Source organism: Protopterus annectens, chromosome 7.part1 (assembly GCF_019279795.1).
Source record: "Protopterus annectens isolate FY-2018-M chromosome 7.part1, PAN1.0, whole genome shotgun sequence".
NCBI lineage: Eukaryota > Metazoa > Chordata > Ceratodontiformes > Protopteridae > Protopterus > Protopterus annectens.
In genome coordinates, this window is record NC_056740.1 from 426403282 (window position 1) to 426429399 (window position 26118).

The window sequence follows — 26118 nt, forward strand, 5'->3', positions numbered from 1 at the left end:
ATTATTGAGTGCAGGGCCCCATTCAGCATGTACCTTGCAAAGCACATACAGCAGCTGGAGAGACCACAGAGGTTCCTCACCAGGAGAATCCAAGGCCTCAAAAAATCTACCATACACAGATAAGCTAAAAGCCCTATCCCTCTACTCTGTTTCATACAGACTCCTCAGAGGTGACCTCTGTCTGGGCATACAAGGCAATCTCGGACACCGCCTTGATGAGACTGCTGCATATCCGCAAGTCAAGCTCCACTCGAGTAACCCACACACGAGGCCTCAGCCTGGTCTGTAACATCAATAGGACTTGCTGGCGGGACAGATTTGTGTGCCAGAGACTCCCCCCCCGTCTATGGAATAGACTCCATTTCCACATCAAGCAGAGTACCTATTTACCCCTTTTTAAGCAGAACTTTGATAACTGGATGGAAAACTGAAAAAACATCCCTGGGATTCCACCAGTGTCCCTGCTGGACAGAGGCATTGGGTGCTGATTTGTCTTTGCATGGGATAAACTTTTGGCTAGAGTTATAAGAGCCTCAGGGCCAATAGCCTAGTAACTTCCTATGAAACTATGAAATATGAAATGAATTATGGGCAAATTAATTTCTGACCACACCAGTGTAAAACTCCATTTAATCTAAGGAAGGGTACCAGGTCAAAGAACATTTGGCAGTCAGGCCATTATAAATGGAGATCAGAGAATGTAAAATTGGGGATTATAGTACAAATAATAGAAGATAACTCGATAAGGAAAGAATCAATAGGAATACTTTGGTGGAATGACATTAAAACTGCCACCAGAGCACAGCTGATGGTAAAAGAAGGAAAGAATTGGCAAAATATGAGAGACTTAGTTACAGAGAAAGAGGAAAGGCTAGTAAGATATCAAACATTCTTTAGCCCTGCACAATAAAACACAGATAAGAATCTTCTTTAAATTAGTAAGGTCAATTATGAATTATAGAAACTTACTGCATCAGAAGTGGAAGCTGAGATTTTGGCTTGGTAGCTACATGGCAAACAAAAATCTAAATAATTTACCTAATCCTACAAGTAAAAGAGGTGTACTTTATTTATCCCCGACATAATGGATGATTCAGTTTTAAGGTGTTGGGGGTAGAATCAATTATGGATGACTACAAACTCTATTATGAAATAGTCTTATTTATTTATTTATTTTATTTGGCATTTGTTTACTGGGAAAGTCCGACTAGGATAATATCCTGTTTTCAGTAAAGGCCTTGGGAGAAAAGCTCCACGCTGACACAATAGAGAAGAATGAAATATTAACTAAGTAAAAATTCAGCTTCAATTCATCCAGTGTGACCATATACATACAAAATGCAAATATACGGACAGCGATAATAAGACGAAAAAGAACGCTGTCGATAGATAAAATAGTCACAAGCTGCAGTTCAAGGACATGACATTAGACACACTCTTTGGAATACAGATGAATAGACAATATAGCCTAGGCAAAATATATATTTGTTTTTTGTTTAAGAAATATATTTTAATAATTCCTTGTGTCTGAACCTAGTCAAAGTAAGCTGGTGATGAAAGGAGGGAGGGACTAGTCCAGCCTGGGCTAGTGCAGGAGCAGAGACAGGTTTTATTTAGGTAGCCTTTTAGTAGTTATTTGAAGATGGAGAGATTAGAGGCAGATATAATCTGCAGAAGGACAGAATTACATTTGTGGTGACTGAGTATGAGTAGAGACTTTGGCTAGAGGATTTGTGGGGTTCATATATGTTGAGAAGATGTCACTTCTTAGACCAAAATAGTCTATTAGGTTGATAGGAATGGAGAACAGGAGTAAAAGCAGGCAGTCATTGGCTTTGTGAATATGGTTGTGTAGGGAAATAAGCTATTTGCAATCTAAGTGGTGAGGCAGCTCGAGCCAATTCAAAGCCTTAAGGGCAGTACAGTGATGGTCGCTGTATTTGTTATCGCTAATTACCACTTAAGGCACAGACACACATATACAGTGACCACTTAAGGCACAGACACACATACATTACCAGAAAAGAAAATTAGAATACTAACTTTTTTTTCATTTACATACACTATAAATTACACAACTGTTCTGTTTCTTTAAAACAGCTCTCATTTAGACCAACATTACATGAATTCCTCAATTCCTTCCACTCGTTAAACCTCACCCCTCTTCCTGAATATTCTGCATGCATTGTTCCCTTCCCTCAGATTCCATTTATTTCTATACAATTTGCTACTTCCCTTTTCTAAAGATCCCATTTCCAGTTCTTTTTTTTTAAATCTGCAATACTTTAAATACAGTTGGTTTAGATTTTGATTTCCATTTGTTAGTATTTTTTTGGCAGCCAGTAAAAATAAACTTGCCTTACTATGCCTAGACAATTCGGATTCTGTGTCGCAGCTGAAAACAACCATTTCTTTAGTTGCAGCCATTTGCTGACCTAATATTTATAACAGAGTATTCTGCAGGGGAATTGTAAAATCTGTCAGCTCATTAAATTCTCAAACAAATTGTTCCCAGTTACCGATTTCTTCCCATTGGACCTCCAGCATTTGCTCTCCTCTTGAGGAAAAATTCTTTGTGAAGTCTACTTGGGGTATAAAAACACCTACACAAACATTTCCAAACAAAAATCCTGAATGTTCTGGACTTTGTTGCATACTTGGAACCAACCTATGCTCTCCCATTTTTCCTGTGTAAATTGCTTTTCCAGTCTCTCTTTTCATTCTTTTCCAAACTCCTGTGATTGATTTTTATACTTATCATGCAATATTTTATATGTAATAGTATTTATCCCCCTTTTACAGTGGCTTCTGTCCTAGATTCAACTTGACTCTGTTAGAGCAGGTCTTTCACTTAGGACTCCCCTATCCCTTTCTCTTTGCCAATACTCTAATATCATCGGTACTCATTGAACTTTTGTGAAGGGTTCTTTTTTCTTTTATCAACAACTTGTCAAAGTTTACGTTTACCAAAACCATGATTCCTGTCTGTGTTTTTTTTTATTCTTATTGTTGTTTCCTCACACTGGAATTCATTTCATTTTAAGACAGCAGCCATGTGATGAATTCATGTGAGAGAAACGCACGCAAAACAAGAAGCAGAATTTTTCAGTTACTTGTCATCTTTTCTAGTATGTGAGTTTCACAACTACGAAAATCTGGTTGCGATAATACGTAAGTACCATATCATCAGTCCCTGGTAGTGAGGGCAGTCTCTAGTCTGCATTCCATTTGGCTACTTGGCACCTATACATTGGTTCCTTTGCCAGTTTTCTCCAGTAACTTACAGCCCCCTCTTGCCTCTTTTCTGAACCCCAACTTGTAGTTATCTCTATTGGCAAAATTTCCTTTCTCCATTCCTGTGTTGGCTTTGTTCTTAGAATACTTTCTGCTAATTTATGAATAGAATACCAGTGGCGGATTTAGGCCTGGGTGCAGGGGCGTGCGCCGGCCCATTTTAAAACTTTTTTTTTCCAGAAAAACCGCACAATCCTGTGATGTCATCTTGTCATGAAACGCGGCTAACACACAATGGAAATATGATTGGAGGTTGCAGTCAGATGATTGTTTTTATAACAATCCTCCTCCAATTGCATTTCTGTTGTGGTTTAGGCGAGTAATGTTGGTCAGCTGTGATTGTATCACTACCAGAGAGTCTAGTTTTAAACTAAGTACCAGGAAACAACTATCTGCTGTGCTGAGGTAATGTGCTAGTTTTTTTTTTTTATATTTATTGAAGCATATGCTCGGCGCCAAAGAAAATTTGTAATAAGCCCAGTGCTGTAAGAAAGTTACAAACATCGGCAAGCATTTATTAGTCTCCGGTGTGTATTTTTTTCTAAACCGATGTATGTGTGCATCCTGCAATAGACTGGTGTCCTATTATATTGTCAGAGCTTTATTTTCACTGAAAGTGGAATCTGTTCTTCCGTTTCTCATTATAAGTAAGAAACTTCGTGGTGACTAGATGTTAAGGATAAGAATAGCTGATCACCTGTGTAGCTCTGATTGGACAGCAAATATGCTTAACTGTTAGTAGGTCAATTAATGATGGAAAGGAGCGAGATCTTTTTGTTTGTTTTAGTAAAGGACTGCTTAATTTTCGCACAGATTAGCTGGAATTTCCCGCTGATCTGCAAATCCGTCAGAAAGAAATCAGAACTAAATAAACACACTGTTAGTAGTGTCACTTTAAAGCGTTCGAGAAGTCAACTTTCCAGGATTGATGCAAAAGCTGAAAGTTAGGGATGCCTCCTCTTACGCATTCATTTCCCGTGATATTAGTTGCTTATGACGTGCGTATCTTTTAATAATGCTAATATTGGTTTGTGTAGGTGTATACTCACTGTTTTTCTGCTGCCATGTGTATTTTTAGAGGTATGCTACTTTAAGGGATTTATTTCACACAAGACACTTTCTTGTACCACCCAATGGAGATAGAAGCCGTGGATGTAAGAGTTTTTAAATATTACTTTGCAGAGTGAATAACTTTCAGTTGAATTTTGGTGAACACAAGACAGATTTATAGTTTGGTTCATAAAATGTTCTAGATAAGGTTACCGCCTGTCCCACTTTGCAAGGGACAGTCCCTCTTTGGGCAGTTGTGTCCTGCAAAAAAATTGAAAAAATGGCAAATGTCCTGAGAATTTATGACTAAATTATTTCCTATATTTTATATAATAGTTGCATAAAACAGTTATTCTGTATCCGAAACACCTAAATGTTATACGAAACAGAATAAGGAACTAAAATGCTACAAAAATAAGCTTTTATTTTAGGAAAAAATGTGAAGTTCTGTCCTTGGTATTGGCCGTGGGTATGTTTTGCCCTGCACAATCTGACATTTGTACCAAAAATGTCTCACTTTGGGCATTTGAAAAGGTGGCAACCCTAGTTCTAGCCCCAAACTTTGAATCAAATCCTGCATCTTATGCGTGGGAGGTAGACACTTGATACTAGTATACCTGTGCACCTATTCTGCCTATCATTCAGAAATGGTGAAAATAGGCAATGAAGAATGAATTTAATTAATTAATGAAGTAATTATTTATCTACACTTGGGCTCTTTTTCAGTTTATGTAGATATTTTTGATGTCTTTGTCCAGTCACATACAGTCTTTAATTCTCTTAGTGGGGTACTCAGTATGCTAAAGTCTTTGAAGACTGCACTATAGTTTGTCATGTCTTTCAAACTCATAATGCTCTTGACATTTTAAAGGGATCATATAGTGCTTTGACTTTGTTGAGGTTTGTTCTTGTCAGACTCATATTTCTCTCTATTCAGTGGTAGACCAAATTATTTCTGTTTTTCAGATACACTTTTTATATCTTTGTCATGCTCTGTTCTCTTGTTGGTAACTGTTATGTCATCACTGAAAGTTTACATGTTGCTGCCACATAGCACTCGATTCTCCAGTTATTAACTGGGCTGTCTTTCAGTGCAGAGCCTGCATGTCTCACCAACGTTCATATGGGTTTTGACTGGGTGCTTCAGTGTCGTCCAGTATCTCAAAAGACGTGCTGTAAGTGAGCTAATAATCTTTCAAGTTTCCTGTAACTCTGTACACTATGTAAGTGTGTGCTTGCATTCTGTAATTTGTATGTATTGTTTCCAGGATTAGTATGCCTGCCTTGTGCAAATTAAATGCCAGGAAATCCTATGGTTGACCCTAAACTGGATTAAGTTGAAAATCAAAAAAAAAACAGTGAACTATTTTTTATTGCATCATACTGCATCATATTTTGTGTGTATGTTTGTGTGTGTGGTGTGTGTGTGTGTGTGTGTGTGTGTGTGTGTGTGTGTGTGTGTGTGTGTGTGTGTGTGTGTGTGTGTGTGTGTGTGTGTGTGTACACTTCATATTCCTTGCATCATCTGTTAAATGGTACACAGAAAGATTATGCATGTGTGTACAGAAAGCAGTTATGGACTTACTGCTGGAGTGGACGTGAGGCTGATGCAGCCTGTCTCCAGATCTCCTTTGTAGAATACAGTTGTTCCATTGATTTTATCAATGACTATGTTGTCTAATGATTGTGTGAGGTGTATCTCCCTCCAGATTGCTTAACTACCCAGTGCTGTACAAAGGGGGTGCCTGCTCCAGGTGCCATCTGGTAGTGGCTACTGTACCATTAAAAAAAATAGTTTGGCATTTACAAGCAGCTGTGATCACTTATAAAAAGCTTATAAGCCAATTGTCAGACTTCTGGTTTTTAACTGTAATTTAAATGAATCTTGGATTCCAGAATCCTTCATAAAGGATTGTGACTGATCTTCTAGACACTGTCATATTACTCAACAGGATTTGGACTGGCTGTTTATTGTGGCAAGATTCATATTTAAAATATTATTGTTCATCAGTTTAGCCATGTACAATCTGGTTGCCATCTACTTAAAAGAAGCAGGGGTAAAGATGTTAGGTTACACTCCATTGTTATGCAGATATTCGTGGGATACCTCTTCCTGAGAGCTTCACTAGTTTTTGTTTCTGTTAATAAAAAAACTGCAGTCATAGCCATGTGCAGTAAAAGCATAAGCTGTTAGCATAATGGGTTCTCCCGCTGTGATTCTGGGGGGGGGGGGGGTACATGTGTTGTGGCGTTATTTCATGAGCTTAGTGAAAGCAGTGTTTCAAAACGCAGCACAATTTGGCAGTTACTCGTGCATGTGAATATGCTGAGCTGGATCTAGAGATAAAATACACCAGCTCTTTCTACAGACAATACAATCATTTAGGATTTCATACTTACCCACACAGTTACTCTAGATGATTTTCTTGCGGTAGTGATGGACTTTCTTTGCCTCTGTAAGCTGGTGTTGCATACAGAGAGTTATAAGACCGAATGAAGTGAAACACGATTACACAAGCATTTCAAGACTTGCTGTTAACTCTGCATGTGTAACACCTGCTATGGGTTACTGTTCTGTATGCTAATATTAAGTCCGTTAAACTGTGCATGTCCCTACAGGCCATGTTTTATTGTAAACCCTTAAGTAAAGTAATGCTTAATTATCTGGTTTACTTTATTATTGTTTTTCCTGTTTGCTAGTCAGTTTAATGTACATAAAGAGGTGTGATTTTCTGTGACACTGAAATATTTTTATTTATTTTAGCTTGCCACCCAGGTTGGAACAGTACTCTCTGCACACCATACTCTTAGCCTGGGGAATGTTAAAAAAATGGAATTTATTATAATCAACTGTTTAGTAAACAATAAAGATACCGCAGGAAATTGCCTACTACTGTTATCCATATATATTTAGAGTAAAATTGTTTCTGAGTGTCATATATAGTTCTCAGATTATATTTGGGTGTACACTGCAGTATTTTTGGGAAGGTGATACAATGAGTTGAAAGCCTTCTGGAAGTTAAATGATGTACTTATTCGGCATTGTGTTTTGATGTGTGTAAATACAATCGCGTTCTCAGCTGATGAGTTACTGGCTATTTGGGGGTTGGGGCACATGTAATGTGAGAAAGTAATAGCCCATTGCAGTGGGAGATCCTAGAATATGCTTTTCAAATATATGAATTTAATAGTTCTGTTGTGCATGACATAATTTACTTGGCATCAATACATGATTACACTGCATCTGGAATAATATATCCCAAGAACTGTCACAGGAACTGCAAAACTAAGACCTTTTCAAGTTAAAAATAATGTTTACTGCAGTTAGTGTGGAAACATGGTGGGATTTAGAGAGTTGTGCTATAATGATAGACTGGCTAAATTTACAGTGGAACTAATGAAGCAAATGTGCAAAACCTCTATTGCAGCTGGCATTATGGTGTAATGTCTTTTACTTATGCAGCAATGGCATCTGCCAGAGCTTGTAATAAAAGTAAATAGACCTGAGGCATAAAATTAGTTAGCTTAGAGCAGAATCCCTATATAAGGAACCTGATGTACCAGGGTAATGACTGCTTTGTAAGTCAGTCCAGAGAATAATGCACCTGTGGTTGAAAACTCTGCTGTTTTTTATGTTTTATCTCCTTCATTTCATCCCTTGTGTTCAAATCTGCAGTCTGTGATGAACCTATCTGCCTGAGGGCATTTATAAGCCTAGCCAGTGTGTGTCAGCTTTCGCTGCCCCATTGATTAATTAACTGAGCCTCTGTCAAGAAGAGCCAATGAAGTGATCCCAGGGGGTGTATTTTCTGTTACCCAGCCACTCGTCAAGGTTTCTCTTGAAGAGTGTTAGTGAGGCACTCTGCCTAATGTAGTTAGGAATTTTGTTCCAACGCATGGGGAGTCTCTGTGACAGGAATCTATCCCTCCAGCATGTTCTATTTATTGTTGTGGTGAGGTTTAGCTCACTAGAGCAAGTGGCTCACAGTGACTTGGATTTCTTTAGGTGGAGCATGTCCATCAATTGAGTTGGACATGGCTTTGTAAGTCAGGCAGAGATCACCTCTGAGTAAGTGATATGCCACTGAGTACAGCCAGAGTTTTTCCAGTCGGGCTGCATAGGACATATGTTTGAGGACAGTAATCCTCTTGGTGAGGTACTTCTGTGGTCTTTCCGGCTGTTGGAAGTGTCTTGTGAGGTACATCCCAAATGGGGCATTGTACACTATGATGGATCTGAGTGACGAGTAGAGGGGCACTATAACCTCTTTATTTCTAGATGCGAATCCTTTAATAATTAGATGGGCTACATAGAAGGATTTTCTAACTACTATGGCAATATGATTGTCAAAGGAGAGATTACTGTCTACCTGGGTCACCAGATCTCTTATTACCTCTTCTGTATTAAGGGGGCTGCCACCTATGTGGTAATTCATGGGTGTTTTGTTTTTCCCAAATGGGATGACTATGCATTTTTGGCATTTAGCTTGAGGCCATGACTTTGACACCTGATTATAAAGCATTATGAGGGAAATCCTGGGTTGCTTTTCTGAATTTACTGTGAATGGCTTACAAAGTTGTGTGACAGGCCTGCTTATCTTGAAGACACATAAAGATTTTGCAGCCTCGTATTCTGTGTAATGACAAAAATGATAAAGAGCAAAACAAGCACCAGAGTGCTACTCTAGTAACTTTGGTAAGCATGTTTAGTGCATGTGGGTTTTGTTAATCCTCTTGTAAGGGATGGATTTACATATGAATTGAATATCTAAGTGGTGCTGTTGGTTCTTTTTCACCTTGACTTCTCAAAGGTATGCAAAATTGTCAGTCAGTAACTCTCTTGATCAAACTGTTGAGGCTGTCTGACAACCATGCTGTGGTTCTTTTGCTACTTTGAAAGTGAATATTGGGCTATAAGATGAGACTATTATCTTCACCTCCTAGTTAGTCCATCTGTGTATCCACAAGGTTCTGTGCATGGCTCAGTCTGGCTTTCATGGTAGTGATAGCATGTACCAGCCTTGCTCACTTATCTTGTGGTAATCTCCTATTCAAAGCTTCTCAGAGGCATACAATCCAGTGCCAGTGCTTTTATGGTGGATTACACCAGAATACCAGAACTATTTGCTTTTGAATGTTATCTTGCGTGCTTTGTATTCACTAACTAAACTTTTTTCGTTAGGGGTCGCCACAGCAGATCATCTGTTTCCATTTCTTCCTGTCCTCTGCATCTTTGTGTTATACCAACCACCTGCATGTCCTGTCTCATCTCATCACATCCGTAAACCTTATCTTAGGCCTTCCTTTTTTCCTCTTACCTGGCAGCTCCATCCTTGGCATCCTTCTCCCAATATATACAGCATCCCTCCTCAGCATATGTTCCAAGCAATGCAATCGTGCCTCTCTAGTTTGTTTCCAAACCATCCACAGACAAACAAGGTTGTAAAGTAATGACAACATGGCAAAGCAGAGAACAGATAATTTGTGAAGTGTTTTGCATGTGTTCTTCAGCATAATGACAACGTGCTGTTGTGGCCATTGCCTAAGTCAGTAGTACTTGACATTGTTCTATTATGTACATTAGATACAGAAGCAGTTAGTTCTTGTATTGACATGAGCTGCAGTATATCAGGAAAAAGTGCTGCCATGTCTTCAGGAGCCAAGCAAGAACTAAATCAAGAGTCTCTCTTCAAATTTTTCAGAAAGGCCATAAAACACGGGGAAGGTTCAGTCTCTGATGGTAAGTCTTTGTGGGTGAGAGCAGTGCCAAAGTATAGGATAATGTCCTATTCTCTGGATGATTATATTAGATGTCTTTCCACACAGGATGTCAGAGCTTCTTAAGGTAATCTTTTCACAACCACCAAACCTAGTGTCCCGCTTTCAACCAGTAGTCAACTAACCTGACTGCGCCCCCCCCTTTGCAAATTCCTGGATCCGCCACTGTACTCTGTATGGTTGTTGGTATTCTCCTTAAGGATCTGCATCCGCAAATACCACTCTCTCTTCATTTCTTTAATTACCCCCTGCTTTATCATCATCCCTTTCCACTTTGAATGATAACCTTCTCATTCTGTTATGTATGGGACCCTTAACTGCTTAGTTTTAAAATATTCCTTTGAATCAGGTAATCCTAAACTACCTTGTTCTATTGGGATAATTAGTTTATCCCACTTAATCTTTGCTGTCTTCCCTTCATGGATAAAATCATTTAACTCTTTATTATTGTCCACAAATTCTCCTCTAATTGATAAAAATATGTCTGACCTGGATATAAAAACTAAAAAGAATAAAAATATTTTCAGTGCTTTTATCATACTATCCACATTCATAAATGAGAACTTCCAGTTTCACAGTTTTTGTGTTATCTTTTGTTTAGTCTCTTTCCTCATATCCTTAGCTGCCATAACAGAAGTCTTTTAAATCTCTACTCTTAAATACTTAATCATGTCTCAATAAATATGATCCTTGCTGAACCAATTTGTGTGTGGGTACATAATTTATGGCTATGGCCTTTGTTTTATCTTCATTAATTTTATTTCTTGAAAAGGTCTGAAACTGTCCAAAAATGGTCCACAACACCAACATTTCTTTTTCTGGATTTATCAGATACAAAATGATATAATCTCTGAATAAAGCCAACTTTTCTTGCTTACCATACCAGCTATATTCTTGGATATCTGAGTCCCTTATTTTCTTTTCCATGGGCTATAAATATAAAGTAAAGGGGGAGAGGACAACCCTGCCTGGTTCCCCCATTCAAACACAACGACTTGTAGGAGTGGAACCGTGCTGCTTTAATTACTGCATCACATCCTTCGTACATTCTCTTAATTAACCTTATTATTGTATCAGGGAATGCAAATGCTTCAACTGACCTACTCATTAAATTCCAGCTTACTCTGCTGAATGCTTTGTCTGCATCAAGACCCACCAACAACAGCCATATTTCCTTACATTCTGCTTCCTTCTGAGTCTTCATTGTTATCATCTCCAAGGAAGTTGAAACCAGACCAGAATGCACTGAGTCTAACCTGGGTGGAGAGTCTTTCTGGCATGTTCAGAGCCAATGCCAAGGCCTTATCATCTGCTTTTTCCCCTCAAGTCTTTCAATCCTTTTCTCACATTTTTAGGGGTTTAAATCTATCCACTGACGTTTTGGGGTTATATGCCTCAAGATCAGGTGGTAGAAGCTCTTTGATAATCAGTTGTGTTGTACTGATCTGATACAGCCCTTTGGCCAAAGGATTTGCAAACATTACATTCAACAGACAAATGATCCAATCCCAAAGAGCAGGGACAAAGATCATGGCTACCTTGTGAAGGCATTTTGTGGCCACGTTTACAGCACTGCTTAAAGTTTTTTACCTTATTTTACTTTTTCTGTATCTTACATTGTTACTGAAACATGAGAAAGCAACAACAACAAGAAACACACAATTATACTGCAAAGATACACCCGAATGCTAGCTCAAGTAACTCGTAACATACACACACAGTAACAGGCCAAATGATGAAGTCTTTAAGCTGAGGCGATCTACTATTGGTATGCAATAAAGGCCAGCTAAATGGATTACATCCATATGCTGAGGTGACAAACGAGACCAGAGAGAGATTATCTACAGATTACAGGTGCATTGTCGGAAGGGAAACATTAGAGGAGCTTGAGGATAGAGCACGAGTTTTGCTAGCTCACATCTGACAAGTGATCCGAAGACCCATCAGTCAGATAAGATGAACAGAATGAAAAGGATTGTAAAGAGACCATGCTGTTTCTGATGGTTTGTACAAGGCGAGTAAAACAGAATCCATGATAAAGATGCAATATAAAAAACTCAGCTTTTATTAAAATGATTAAAAGTCTCTAGTGCTTCAGCTTTCAAGCCATCAAGAAGAAGCAACCAGCACAGATAGAATTGATTCATGACAAACAGATGTGCAGATAAATCCAGCCCAAGGATTGTTCACAGCCAGGTGAATTATAGTTTTATTTGGTTATACACAAATACAAATTAATGAATTAAAAATTAATATTCTAGAATCCAGTCCTTCTCAATTTTAAAATACTACTAACTGAAATCTGATTATTTAAACCAGGTGACATATCTGTTTTTAGCCTTAAATGGCAAGCTAATTCTCTTGCCTCTAATACAACAGATATTTTACTTTGTCTCCTTGAAGGCTTGGAAGTTGATTCACCAGGAATTTTAATAAGAAATTTTAAAACAAAACATATAATGGAAGGAAGTTATTCTGTCACTTCATTGTTACCGTGTTTCTGATGATCTCATCTCTCTATTAGAAGTTCTGCAGAAAGCCGGCACACTCAGTAAGGCCGAAGTGGCTTGCTCTTCACTGCTGACTATTCAAGCACTATCAGTTACTGTATAATTAACTTTTTTTTTTCATAATCCATGCTATAGCATGCTGTGAAGAGTGTAGCAAGATTTAAATTCAAATCCTGCTGGAAACACATTTCCTTAAATTATCAAAAGGTATTCCTTACCCCATTGTTATTGCTGATCTGCCATTTTGTAGAAGGATTCAGTGTTGGCAGTTCTTGGCCTCCATATTGCTTCAGTTGTTCAACTGTGAAGGCATTTTGCAAAAAGTGCGCCCTTTGGGAAAAGTTACATGAGTGAATTATTAAATATAGGCCCCCATCATAGCAACAGACAGTTATAGTGCATTTATACCATGTTCACACAATAAGACATTCTGAATATACCAGTGCAACCCACATGCTAGAGGTTCTCCCATATACCTGCAAGAAAACTCAGAAGCAATCATTCAACCCTTGAGATGTGTGACAGCCTACCTGTGATGATAGGAAATGACTACATGTTGGCACCCTGTCTGAGGTACTGGACAGACACACTGTGCTGTCTGAATATACACACTGCTTGCTTTTTTTCAGTGATTGCTTTAAAAAAATGGTAATTTTTACAGTAAATACAGCAAACTCAACCATGAAGAGGTATGTAACATACTGTACTGTTTTAATATTCATCATTAATGACTCCTTGTGCAGTGCAGATCACACGGTATTTTAAAGAGAGTAAACATTTCAGTTAGAGTGTATAATCAAATGCTACTTCAGACAGAAGAAGTTGGGTACACCAGCCCACCTGCTGGGCTGCTCTCTTTCAGTGCTATGTTTGTAGTGTAGTGCGACACAAGGGTTCTTTCTTCATAAGTGTGTATTTGACTTTAGGGCAGGGAATGACCTATGAACATTAAGGTGTATTTTTTGAACTGCAGGAAAGTGGCTGAATGGTTCAAGTTTTACTGCTAATCTCCAGGTTCTGGGATTCATTCTTCACCAGTGGTCACCATCTGTGTGGAGATTGCATGTTTTTACTCTCTCTCTGTGGTTCTGTTAGGGTAATCCAGTTTTCTTTCACCTTCCAGAAATGTATATTCTAACCCGGAGCAGTCATTAGCTAAACTGGTGCCCTAAACAGTCCCTGAGACTGGCACCCCTTGAAACTTTGAAATAAACCTGAGGAGCAAAAAATGTTCCTCTCCCCAAAGTTAAAAATAAAATAAAATAAAAAAACATTGATTTATTACATCATTCATTCATTAGTTCAGTTCATGTAAACATCCATACAATTGTTTTAATAGAATGTTGAATTGTATTCCTTACTGAAAACCAACAATGCTTTGCTGGTACTCCACTTCCATGTCGCTGATTAGGTCACACCCAGGGCAGCCACCCTAATTATGTCCCAGTCTCAACCACAAAAACATTCTCTAGACCCCCGCCTGCAGTATATACAAAGTTTATTTACAGGGATTAATACAGCACAGTTTGGAAAAAAAAATAGAAAATGTAGTCTTAATGCATAATACAAGCGGATTTTCACATCCTCTGTTTTACACTCTGTAGATTTTGTTTAGTACACATAGTTTCAGTATTTTTGCTATAATCCAAAAGTACTGATAATATGCTTCAGTTTTCTCTTGATCACAAAGGCAAGATAAATTTAATTATTTAGCATAAGCACAAGCAGGTAATTTCATCTCAAAATGTTATACCGGTTCTTCCCTTCACACTTAACTTCCCTGGTGTCTTTTGACACACTCCTTTCTAGACCCAGGATTGAGGAAAACAGGGATCTGCCTCTACCTACTTCACTGTCAGTTGAAAGGTGCCTGTTCCTTCTTCAGACTGGCCTGCCTGCTCTTAAAGGTATAACGCTCCTTAAGCTCAACAACCTCGGAAGATACCAGTACATCACATGACTCTCTTGGCATGGAACCATCAATTTGATACCCAATGGATGGCTGTATGCCTGGGACAGCCCATCTGCATTAATATGGTTGTGGTTAATACTCAGTGAAACAGTTTGGAAAACCTATCTTTCTGTCTATGATGTAACTGATGTAGGGCATAGTCAGTAATGAGTGCAAAGTCTGTTCCTATTTCATGTGAAAGACTGGTCCAATGGCTCCTACATGTGTACCCAATCATCCCCTTCATTTCATGGGGGAACAGCCAGGTATCCCTGGGCTAGGAACACCCTAGGGCACATTTGTTACTGTTCTGGTAGCTCAATCATCCAATTCATTCCCCAGCACTGAAAGTTGTGTATTAGAGAATTGTCCAGTTTGCAGGTTCTGTGGACCAGTGTACCCCTGCCCTAGCAGAGCACTCTGATCCCTTGAGATGACCTCCAAGCTCCAATATTGCTGCCTGCTGCAGGGGTCCTACATCTGCGTGTTCATGCAGATATGTACATCTGCAAATGCAGAGTGACTGCATATACTCACAGGCTCATGCTCCATGCGTGTAATGTCTAATGTTCCTGCAAGGTGTCAACCATATGTTAGGCCAGATTCACCTTTCTCCTCCAAGGATGACTTTGCTGACAATAGCCACTCTCTTCCATTTTCCCCAGATGGCTACATCAGACACCTGAGACACTAAATCAAACTTAGGTTGCCTGGGCCCTAGTCAAGACTTTATCCATCTAAGTCATGAAAGCTTGAAAGCTAATAGTATTTGAGGGTGAATAAGGACCCAATAGATTGCCAGAGACTCCCTTTCTGTTGCTGATTATCATTTGTCTGCACCAATGAGTTTTCAAGCTAATGTGAAAGATGGGACATTCCTCCCCACTACAACCTGAGAAAATCCAGTAATGCCTACATTAGAAGTAGTGGTGTGTACCAGGAAATGTTTGGAGAAGTCAGGGGCTATCAGAATAGTTTCTGAACTAAGTAGACTTTTCAATTTCCTAAAGGCTTGTTCAGCTTCAAACATCCATTGCATTTTCACTGGAGCCTGACTTTTGGTTAGGTCAGTCTAAGGGAAGGAAATGGTAGCAAAATCCAGGAAGAACTTATGATAATAGATCACTAAACAACAAAGGCCTTAACCAGCTTTATTTTCTAGTTGGCACACAGGTCAGTTTAGAAACGTGTTCACTTTTTCAACTTGTAATTTCACTATCACTCTGCCAAAATTGATTGTTTCTGCTGTGTCTAACTTGCATGTTGGTAGGTTTACTGCCAATCTCTTTGGGTGTAAGGATTTTAAAACAATTAGAAATGTAGGTCAATGTCTTCCCAATTTTCAGGAAACAAGACCACATCATCCAGGTAGGCTGTGGCATACGTGGTACAGGGCTTTAAAATCTTGTCTCTCAAACTCTGCAATATTGTGAGTACTCACTTTACAAAGAACAAAGAACAGGATTTTTTAGGAGACAAGTTCATCAGGCCTAAAGCAGATGGCTTATGCTGACCGTCTAAAGAAACTTCAGCTATACTCTGTCACATATCGCCTACTCAGAGGCGATCTCTGCCTAACATACAAGGCCATGTCAAATCCAGAGTTGCTGGATATGCTACACTTAAAGAAACCCCAAACCCTCCAAGCCACACGCTCTTGGGATCTTAACCTTGTCATCACAATGAACAGAACATGCTGGAGGTATAGGTTCCTGACCCAGAGACTCCCCATACTCTGGAATAGGCTGCCCATACATCTCAGGCAGAGCGCCTCAATGGTCCTTTTCAAGAGGAACCTTGACGATTGGATGGGAGATAGGAAATTCACCCTGGGGATCACATCAGTAGCCCTGCTAGACAGGGGTCCAGGAAAGTAAATATTTGTGGGAAACAATGGCCAGGGAATCATTATAGCTGGGCTTGTATAGGCCCTAGAGCTGATAGCCTGGTACCTACCTATAAGATGTACAGAATGCTGTCTTTTTCTTAGCTTGTGGGACTACTGGAATTTGCCAATAGCCTTTACTGGACAAAAATGCAGCCTTAGCCAATTTTCAATTAATTTTTAACTCAAGGCATGGAATATGAATCAATTTTATAGAAGCATTTTAACTTTCTAAAGTCACTGCAAAATTGTATGGACTGATCAGGCTTGGGGACCAATATAATGGGACTGCTCTACTGACTTTAGGACTCTTTCATGTGTTCAGTTTTCAGCATTTACTTTTCCCTTCCCTGACTACTTGGTGGATTTTGTTTAACATACATAGTTTCAGTATTTCTGGCATAATCCAACAGTACTTAGAGTTTGTGTCGGTTTTCCCTAAATCCCACAGAAAACATATATTTAATCTTTAACACAAGCAGTGTAACTTGCAGCTCCATGTTGTATGTTACAGGGATAGTTTTCAGCCTGGTTCTTCCCTTCAGTCTTAACTTCCTTTCATGCCTTGACAATCTCCTTTCTCAGTCCAGGATTCAGGAAAAGAAGAATCTGCAGCTACCTGTACTACATCTCCCAAGAGGCACATGTTACTCACCGAGACTGGAGTGCCTCTTCTTAAAGGTATAGTGTTTTATAATCTCAAAAATCTTCAGTAGCCAACACAATGGCACAATGTAAATTTGTTGCATTTACCCTTGCTCTTGTAGCTGAAAAGGGAAGAGAAGGACCACTTCATGTTTTCAATTTCCCATTTAACAAAATAAGTTAAACTCATTAAGAAAATATAACATGTGCTAGTGCTGTTGTGTATGCAAATGTACACCAGCATATGTGCACTTAGTGATTTCTGTCATGCAAATATACACAAACATATGTGCATTTATGTACACATTATGTACATGCACTTAGTGCTGCTGACATGCAAATATGCAAATATACACAAACATACGTGCATTTATGTACACAAGTCTATGTGCACTTAGTGTTGCTGTCAAGCAAATGTACACAAATGTATGTGCACTTACTCCTGCTGCATATGCAAATGTACACCATCAGTGTATGTACACTTAGTGCTGCTGCGTATACAAATGTACACAAATGTATGCGGACTTATCTACACAAGTTTATGTGCACTTAGTGCTACCACGTATGCGAATGTACACTTAGTGCTGCTGCATATGCAGATGTACACAAATGAATGTGCACTTAGGGTTGCTGTGCATGCAAAGGTACACAAACATGCATGCACTTAGTGCTGCTGCATATACAAATGTCCACAAATGAATGTGTACTTAGGGTTGCTGTGTATGCAAAGGTACACAAACATGCATACACTTAGTGCTGCTGCATATACAAATGTACACAAGTGTATGTGCACTGTGCATGATCATGCCTTTCTGCATATTTCAAGCAGCAATAAACATTTAGAGGAACTTCAGTCTGGTAGTTTTTATTTAAGCTTATATTCTGCAGATTTATATTTGGCAAGGCAAAGCATCTCGGCAATGACTGCAAACCAGGCATGTAAGAAAATCCAGGCTGAGATTGCAGAATTAAAGCAAGAAAAATAAGTAATTTATCATAGGTGAAGAAACTTTGTGCCGGAGACTATAGAAGCTGGTGGTGTGAGTATTACATAAAAATATTGAAAATAATGAACCAAAATAACATTTTTGTATAAAAAAGGCAGCAATTAATTATATTGAGGAACAAATAGTGTAAAACTTACTTTAATGCACAAAAATTGGATAAAGCTGTTGTGTAAACTAAAGCTTGATAGGAAAAACCTAGGTTTAGAAAAAACAGATTTCACATTAAAATGACTGTTACACATGCAGAACTAGATCATGGTCAAATGAACTCTTAGGCAGGGTAATGGATTACCCCACCACCACCACCGCAATCTCATTATTTGGCTATTTCTCCCCAGTTACCATAAATACTGTTTAGACATCTCAGTGTGCATACTATTTTCTGCATTACTTCTGCAACGATAACAGATATTTGGATTTAACTTAGACTTTTATTTCAAATTTTATAGCACAAACACTGATAGACATTTTTAAACAAAACAATACAGTGTCACAATGAAAACAGACTTAGCAGTTCAACAGTAAAACCTCACTGCCCTTGAAGCTCACATTCATTGAAACAGCTTTCCAGATTCATAGAAAAGGCATCTGGCCATTGGCAGATTAAGTTTACCTTTGAGCTGTTTTCAAAACATAGGCCCCTTGCATACATTTTCAGGACCGTGCATATATGTGTGTGTTCTTTGATTCACCTTCCTGACTGTATTGAATGATATTCCTTGTACAATACAACACCAGTTAGAGTGTTTTTTTTTAATTTGTAGCTTTGAATATTTTTCTACTAAGCAATGAAACAAAACTTCTGAACCAATAATGACAAAACTGCCTATTTCAGAACATTTCAATTATAAAAGGCTACTCAAACTTCTGTCATTACAATCCACCAATATCAGTCAATATGCACAATCTCTGCAGAAGTAAAAATCATCTGAATAATTCATAGGCTCATAGGTAGGTACTAGGCTATCAGCCCTGGGGCCTATATAAGCCTAGCCAAAAAAGTTCCCTGGCTTTCTCCACACAAGAAAGTTACTTTCCTGCACCCCTATCTAGCAGAGCCACAGAAGTGATCCACGAGGTGAATTTCCTATTTCCCATCCAATTGTCGAGATTTTTCTTAGAGGGCTAATGAGGAGCTTTGCTTGACATAAATGGGAAATCTGCATAGTATCAAACTGCAAACAAACTACTGAAAAACAACAAAAAATAGGCAGGCAACAGTAATTCTTAAACTTTTATGGTTAGCGCTTTTGTCAAGTATTCTTACACTCAACTTCATCAGACCCTAGTTAAAAGAATGGTAGCCATATTTAAAACCAGATTCATAGTCACATGTTCAGTCACCTCATATGGCACCATGTCACCTGATACAATTCTCATTTCTATAACACATGTACCTAAAAATTGTATAAACAATTGTGTAAAAAATGTGTATACACTTTCCTATTGACGTAATGCTCAAATTCATATGTACATATACAAAGAATACATAAATATACATGAAAAAGCAAGCTAAAACATCCAAAAAACAATATTTGTTATTGTGTACATAAAAATTGTTACATGTCACTAATCAACCTGAATAAATTTCAGTTGAATGTCATAAATGCATGTACTTGTGTATGGGGGGGGGGGGTTGTGTGTATATAACAAACACCAAGAGTGCCCCAAATTATATGTCTAGTCACCTGAGTATTAGCCTTGTGTTAACGTTTTAAACTCCTCAGTTTCAAGACACATGCCAAAGAGCATACATCATTCAACCCTGGTGTCATATAGGCCCTAGTTCTAAGCTGCCAAATCAGCTCCTTCACCTCAAGTTTTAAGCCTAATGGACTGCCCCTGATGTCAATTTCAATTTGGTCGATCACCCTGAATATGAAGAAATGACCAGGTTTTCTACCACATGTTTTGCGAGAGCGTTGTCTGTTTTGGCTTTCCTAATATGGTAAATATGCTTGTACACTCTTTCCCTTAGTTTACGCTCAGTCTTGCCAATGTAAAAGCCCGTACAAGACTGGCAGGAAGTGAGGTAAACAACCATAGTGGAATTGCAATTAAATCTGCCCTTACAAACAAATTTTTCATCCAGGATGTTAAATCGGTTACCTGTTTGCATAAACCTGCAATAAGAGCAGGCTTCGCATTTGTACATAACTGGAATATGTATCATCTTTGGGGGTGGCAGTTCCAAGAGGTTTTTCAAATTAATCCCCCTCCTGTAAACTACATTTGATGCAGGCCCAAATTTAATAAATTCTTTGTCTATTTGGAAAATATTCCAGTTCTTTTGCAAAATCTGTCTAATGTTTTCACCATCTGAACTAAACGTAGTAATGAAGGCATACCTATAATCGACCCTTAGGTTACTTTCACCTCCAACAGGTACCCTATCATCAATACTCATCCCCTGATTGCTGTTGTCTAAAATGGCTTTAAAATGGCCATTTGTCCTTTTATTTTGAACTTCCTCAAATAGGTTGCGCAACATGTCTACAGGGTATCCCCTGTTTGTTAACATTTGCAATAACAATCTACACTCCTCCTCAAAGTCAATGGCAGCAGTACACATTCTTGCGGCCCTGACCAGTTGTCCCTTTACTATGGACCTTTTTTGATGTTGGGGGTGGGCACTACTGTAACGGAGGAAGGAGATACAATAAGTGTCCTTCTGATGTATTTTGGCTAAATACTGTTTGTTGGCATTATCCTTCCTTAATTCTACATCAAGAAAATCTATTCTTTCAGTATGAAATACGTGGGTGAATACCAGAAAATCCATCGTGTTGTTGCAGTATATCATAAATTCCTTAAACGTACTTTCTTCTCCCTTAAAGATCAAAAAAATATCGTCCAAAAATCTGGTATAGTAATGAATCTCACCCTTAAATCTATTTATGGTGTTATGCACAAATTGGTCCTCCCAAAAGGCCATTACTAAGTTAGAAAAACTGCCCCCCACTGGGGACCCCACTCCACCCCACTGTTCTGTAAATAAAACTGGCTGTTGAACAAAAAGAAGTTGTTGGACAAAATTATGTCCAACAGTTCTGTTATTAGGCTGATTTCAGATGCAGGTGCCCCTCTTTTTACTAATAGTAACTCGAGCCATTCAATACCCACATCAAGTGGGATAACGGTGTTTGTTATATACACACAACCCCCCCCCCCATACACAAGTGCATGCATTTATGACATTCAACTGAAATTTATTCAGGCTGATTGGTGACATGCAACTATTTTTATGTACACAATAACAAATATTGTTTTTTGGATGTTTTAGCTGGCTTTTTCATGTATATTTATGTATTCTTTGTATATGTACATATGAATTTGAGCATTACATCAATAGGAAAGTGTATACACATTTTTTACACAATTGTTTATACAATTTTTAGGTACATGTGTTATAGAAATGAGAATTATATCAGGTGACATGGTGTCATGTGAGGTGACTGAACATGTGACTATGAATCTAGTTTGAAATATGGCTACCATTCTTTTAACTAGGGTCTGATGAAGTTGAGTGTAAGAATACTTGACAAAAGCGCTAACCATAAAAGTTTGAGAATTACTGTTGCCTGCCTATTTTTTGTTGTTTTTCATAAATGGGAAGTCTGTTCCAGAGCATGGGAAGTCTCTGGGACAGGAATCTATCCCTCCAGCATGTTCTGTTTATTGTGGTGGCAAGGTTTAGGTCCCTGGAGCATGTGGCTTGGAGGGATTGGGGTTCCTTTAAGCGTAGCATGTCCAACAGATCTGGGTTTGACATGGCTTTGTATGTTAGGCAGAGGTCGCCTCTGAGTAGGCAATAAGCGACTGAGCAGAGCTGGAGTTTTTTGAGACGGTCTGCATACGGCATCTGTTTGAGGCCGGTAATCCTCTTAGTGAGGTATATCTGTGGCCTTTCTAGTTGTTGTAGATGTCTTGCGAGGTACTTGCCAAACAGGGCATTGTACTCTATAATGGGTCTAATGAGAGATGAGTAGAGAGGAACAATGACCTTTTTTTTCTGGAAGTGAACCCCTTTGTAATGAGGTCTGCCATGTAGAAGGATTTCCTGACTACTGTGGTGATGTGATTATCAAAGGAGAGACTACTGTATACCTGTGTCCCAAGGTCTCTTATCACACTTTCTGTGTTTAGTAGGCTACGACCTATGTGGTAGTTCATGGGTACAGTGTTTTTCCTAAAGAGGATGGCAATGCACTTCTTGACATTGAACTTGAGGCCATGACTTTGACACCAAGCATCAGTCTCAGTGAGACCCCTTTTATAGAATGTCCACTTCATTAGGCGATTCTATTATGGCACCTAGTTTGCAGTCATCTGTAAACTTCATTAGCCAAAGACCTGCTGTATTAGCCTGGACTTCTGAGAAGTAGATGCCAAACAGGAGAGGTCCCAGGACTGAGCCCTGCAGTACTCAGTTGTCACTGGTCTGAAGTTGGATTTGGAGTAGGCTATTTTCACTGTGTGAGTTCTGTCAGTGAGGCAGTTGGCCACCCATCTTATGACATAGAGATTTATGCCCAGTCTAGTGAGTTTATCTATAATTCCAGAGTGGGGGATGGTGTTGAAAGCCTTGGTGAGGTCAAGATAGGCGGTGTGCACCACCTTGCCTTCGTCCATGGCTCTGGTGATTGCTTTGAAGAAGTCAATCAGGTTTAGGAGACATGACCTACCTTTTACAAACTCAAACTGAGTGGGGTCCAGAGATTGGAGATTACCTATGTCCTTGTTTATAAGCTTAAAGATGATACGTTCCATGGCCTTGCAGACCAGACTCATCAGGCTAATGGGATGCTAGTTCCCAGGGTCTGTGGTGGCACCCCGTTTGTGGAGTGGGATAACCGTCGCTGTGTGCCATTCAGTAGGCACAAAGCCTGAAGTGAGGTTATGACTGAACATGGTACTTAGGTGGGGTGTCAGTTCATTCTGTAGTTCATGCAGAACACAGCCTGGCTTTGGAGAGTGCAGTCTTTACTTGTGCAGCTGTGATTACAGGGGCTTTGCATTCTTCTAGTATAGTGATGGGCCCTTTGGGGGCTGAGGGGGGGTGAAGTTTTCACTGAACCTATCTGCCAGGATGTTGGCAGTATCAGTTGGTTCTGTATATCTAGTGCAATTTTGCTGTAGCTCAGAGAGGATCTGAGTGTCGCCATGAAGATTCTTGACATAGCTGTAGAATGCTTTGTGGTTGTCTTTAGAATCAGTGGCAATTTTATTTTTGTAACTAACTTTGGAGGATTTTATGAGGGATCTCAGCTTCTTACTGAGGCTGACCAGGGAGTTCCTGCAATCAGGGGATTTTACTCTTTTTTGCAACAGCTTCTTCCTTCTGTTGTAGAGTTTGTTTATGGCAGGAGACCACCAGATTGGCTTCCTTTTTTTGGAGGATAGCATCTTGGTTCTCTTGGGGATGGCATGATCCATGCACTTGTGTATGTCCTTATACAGTGCAACTGTATAGGATTCAGCAGTCATACCTCTATTTTCCATCTGTAAGGGTGTCGTGAAGCTTAACACTTCTGTCTTAAGAAGCATGAAGTTGGCTTTGGAGAATTTTTTTATGGTGGTTTCCTTAATGGGGGTTGGGGGCGGGATATTGATGTGTAGGGTGATTAGCTTGTGGTCGGATCTGACCAGTGAGTTTTTGACCTCTGGTGTGGCTTCTACATTAAAGAGATATGTAACTAATGAAGAGGTTGCTGCTAGCAAAGAACTTTATATTTCAGTGTTTCATCTACAAATTTAGTATCTGCTTCACTTGAAGAATACATTGCCTGTGTTACATTAAACAACATGGTAAGCTTGTAATAATACAATAAGGAATGGATGGTAAACCAGCAACAGTTTCATAGTTACTAGACATGTCATCCAAAGGAGAACATTCAGGACTGCAGCACCCCAACCCCCTTAAAGTACAACACAGTATCAGCAATCCATCTACATGCTGTGAAAGTAGAACCTGCAGCCTTCTGCATCAAAAGCAAGTATGCTAACTTTTGTAGTACTAACACTATTATTAAATTCTATATCACAATAATGATGACCATTTACTAAACAAAACAGTTGCACATTAAAAACAGACTTAGCATGAACTACAGTAAACTTTTCTTCCCTTGAAACTCACATTCATTGAAAAATGCTCTGAAGCTCACAATTCCTTGAAAATACACTTGAACTTGTACCTTTTTTTAATAGTTTGGTAGATGGTATATAGGATTCAGGTTCTTGTCTCCTGTAAGTAAGGTACAGGGTTTGAACTTGAGCGAATTAGCTAACATGCAGTCCCTAACAAGGGTATTTTTCCCACACACTCATGTATCTAACTTACCTCCATGCTTAATTTTGTGGATTCAGGTTCTAGCAGTAGTAGAAATGTCTCATCTTAAATTCCACATTCTATGCGCGGAAAGGAAGAAGCAAGCAGCAGGTGTGTGTGTGTGTGCGTGTGTGTGTGTGTGTGTGTGTGTGTGTGTGTGTGTGTGTGTGTGTGTGTGTGTGTGTGTGTGTGTGTGTGTGTGTGTGTGTTTGTGTGCGTGTGTGTGCGTGTGTGTCTGTGTGTGTGTGTGTGTGTGTGTGTGTGTGTGTGTGTGTGTGTGTGTGTGTGTAGAACAAATGTATTTTTTTTTTAATTAAAAAAAAAGTAAATGCTGTGGCAGTCCCCCAGCCAGCAGGCCCCCTCCTAGCCAGCTGGTCCCAGGCGACTGTCTAGGTTGCCTAGTGCTGGATCCAGCTCTGGACATATGACAGTGCAGCACAAACGGAAAGATGTAGATAAGATTAGAGTGCTCATTCAGAGAGTTCCAGGAATGTTTTTTGTGGAATACCAAACAAGGAACTGGATCCTAGCAGCCATGTCTAAAGGAAAATAACCTTCAGGCTTCATGGCTGGACAAATCATAAGGGGGCCCAACCTCCATTTTCCTATTGTGTGTCTCTTAAGTAAACAGTGCTCTGGATTTGTCCTTATAAACAGGATTGCATCTAATGGTTTAGTCATTTAATAATTACAAAAAAACATAAATGGAGGAAAAATGGGGCAGCGTGTCTAACAGAATCCCAGCTGCAAGAATTACATTGCTGAAGCTGATGGCCCAGGGTAGTGTTTATTTTACATCAATGTTTCTTAACAAACTGCATCCCAGTATTAGTATAAAATGTTATAAAAAGAAGAAGCTTGGTGAATGGCTCATCATTTACCAAAGTTCAAAAATGAAAGGAAACAATACTGGGTAATGCACAATGACCTAGCACCCTACAGCTCATCTAGCCATAATGTGACATTAGTATGCAGTGCAGGAGTTAGGATTAGCAAAAACTGCATCTTCCAGATGACACTACTGCCAGTGCTTGTTTCTCATCTCTAGACCAAGTGAACTAAATAGCACACAAGTTGAGCCCTCAGTCTTGGAGAAGTGAATGAGTCAGTAGAGTGTGGCAGAAGAGGGGGTGCTGGCAAAACAAAACAAATTAAAACAAAACAAAACACTGGATTAAGTACAATTGTAGAAATTTATTTATTGAGCATTTTTCATCTTAACACATAAAAGACTTCTTCAGAGTAAAAAAGACAGAATTCACAATTGCTTAAATCACATGACCCACAAAACAACCAATAAAATCACTCAAACTCCTCTTCATTTTCAAAACACATTTTACACTGATATGCCCATTTAATCCATGTGCTTGTCCAGCATTTATACTTGAACTGCAAATGAAATTCTTTTTTTTTCTAAAAGTGTATTGTAGTTGCATCCTTTACCATCTGGAAATAACACATCTACTACAAAGAACATACATTTTTGGAATTTATTTTGGCATGTCGGAAATGATTATACAATGCATTTGTAACATCTCCTTTTTTAATGGCATATGTCTGTACCTGTATGCACTGGGACAGCTTCATAGTAGTGTTGGCAGTAAAGAAACTGACAGCTCAAACATTTCACCTCAAAAATCACCAACTTGGTGATACAACAGCTCAGCACT

General features: G+C 39.0%; 1 protein-coding gene across 1 annotated transcript in view; it reads right to left on the reverse strand.

Moving 5' to 3' along the window:
* The window catches only part of STAB1 (stabilin 1), a 2761215-nt gene that overhangs the window by 1554744 nt on the left and 1180353 nt on the right, over positions 1 to 26118 (reverse strand). The window contains exon 30 of the mRNA XM_044078505.1: positions 12851 to 12962. Coding sequence (XP_043934440.1) covers positions 12851 to 12962 — 112 coding nt within the window. The remainder of the gene's footprint in view (positions 1 to 12850; positions 12963 to 26118) is intronic.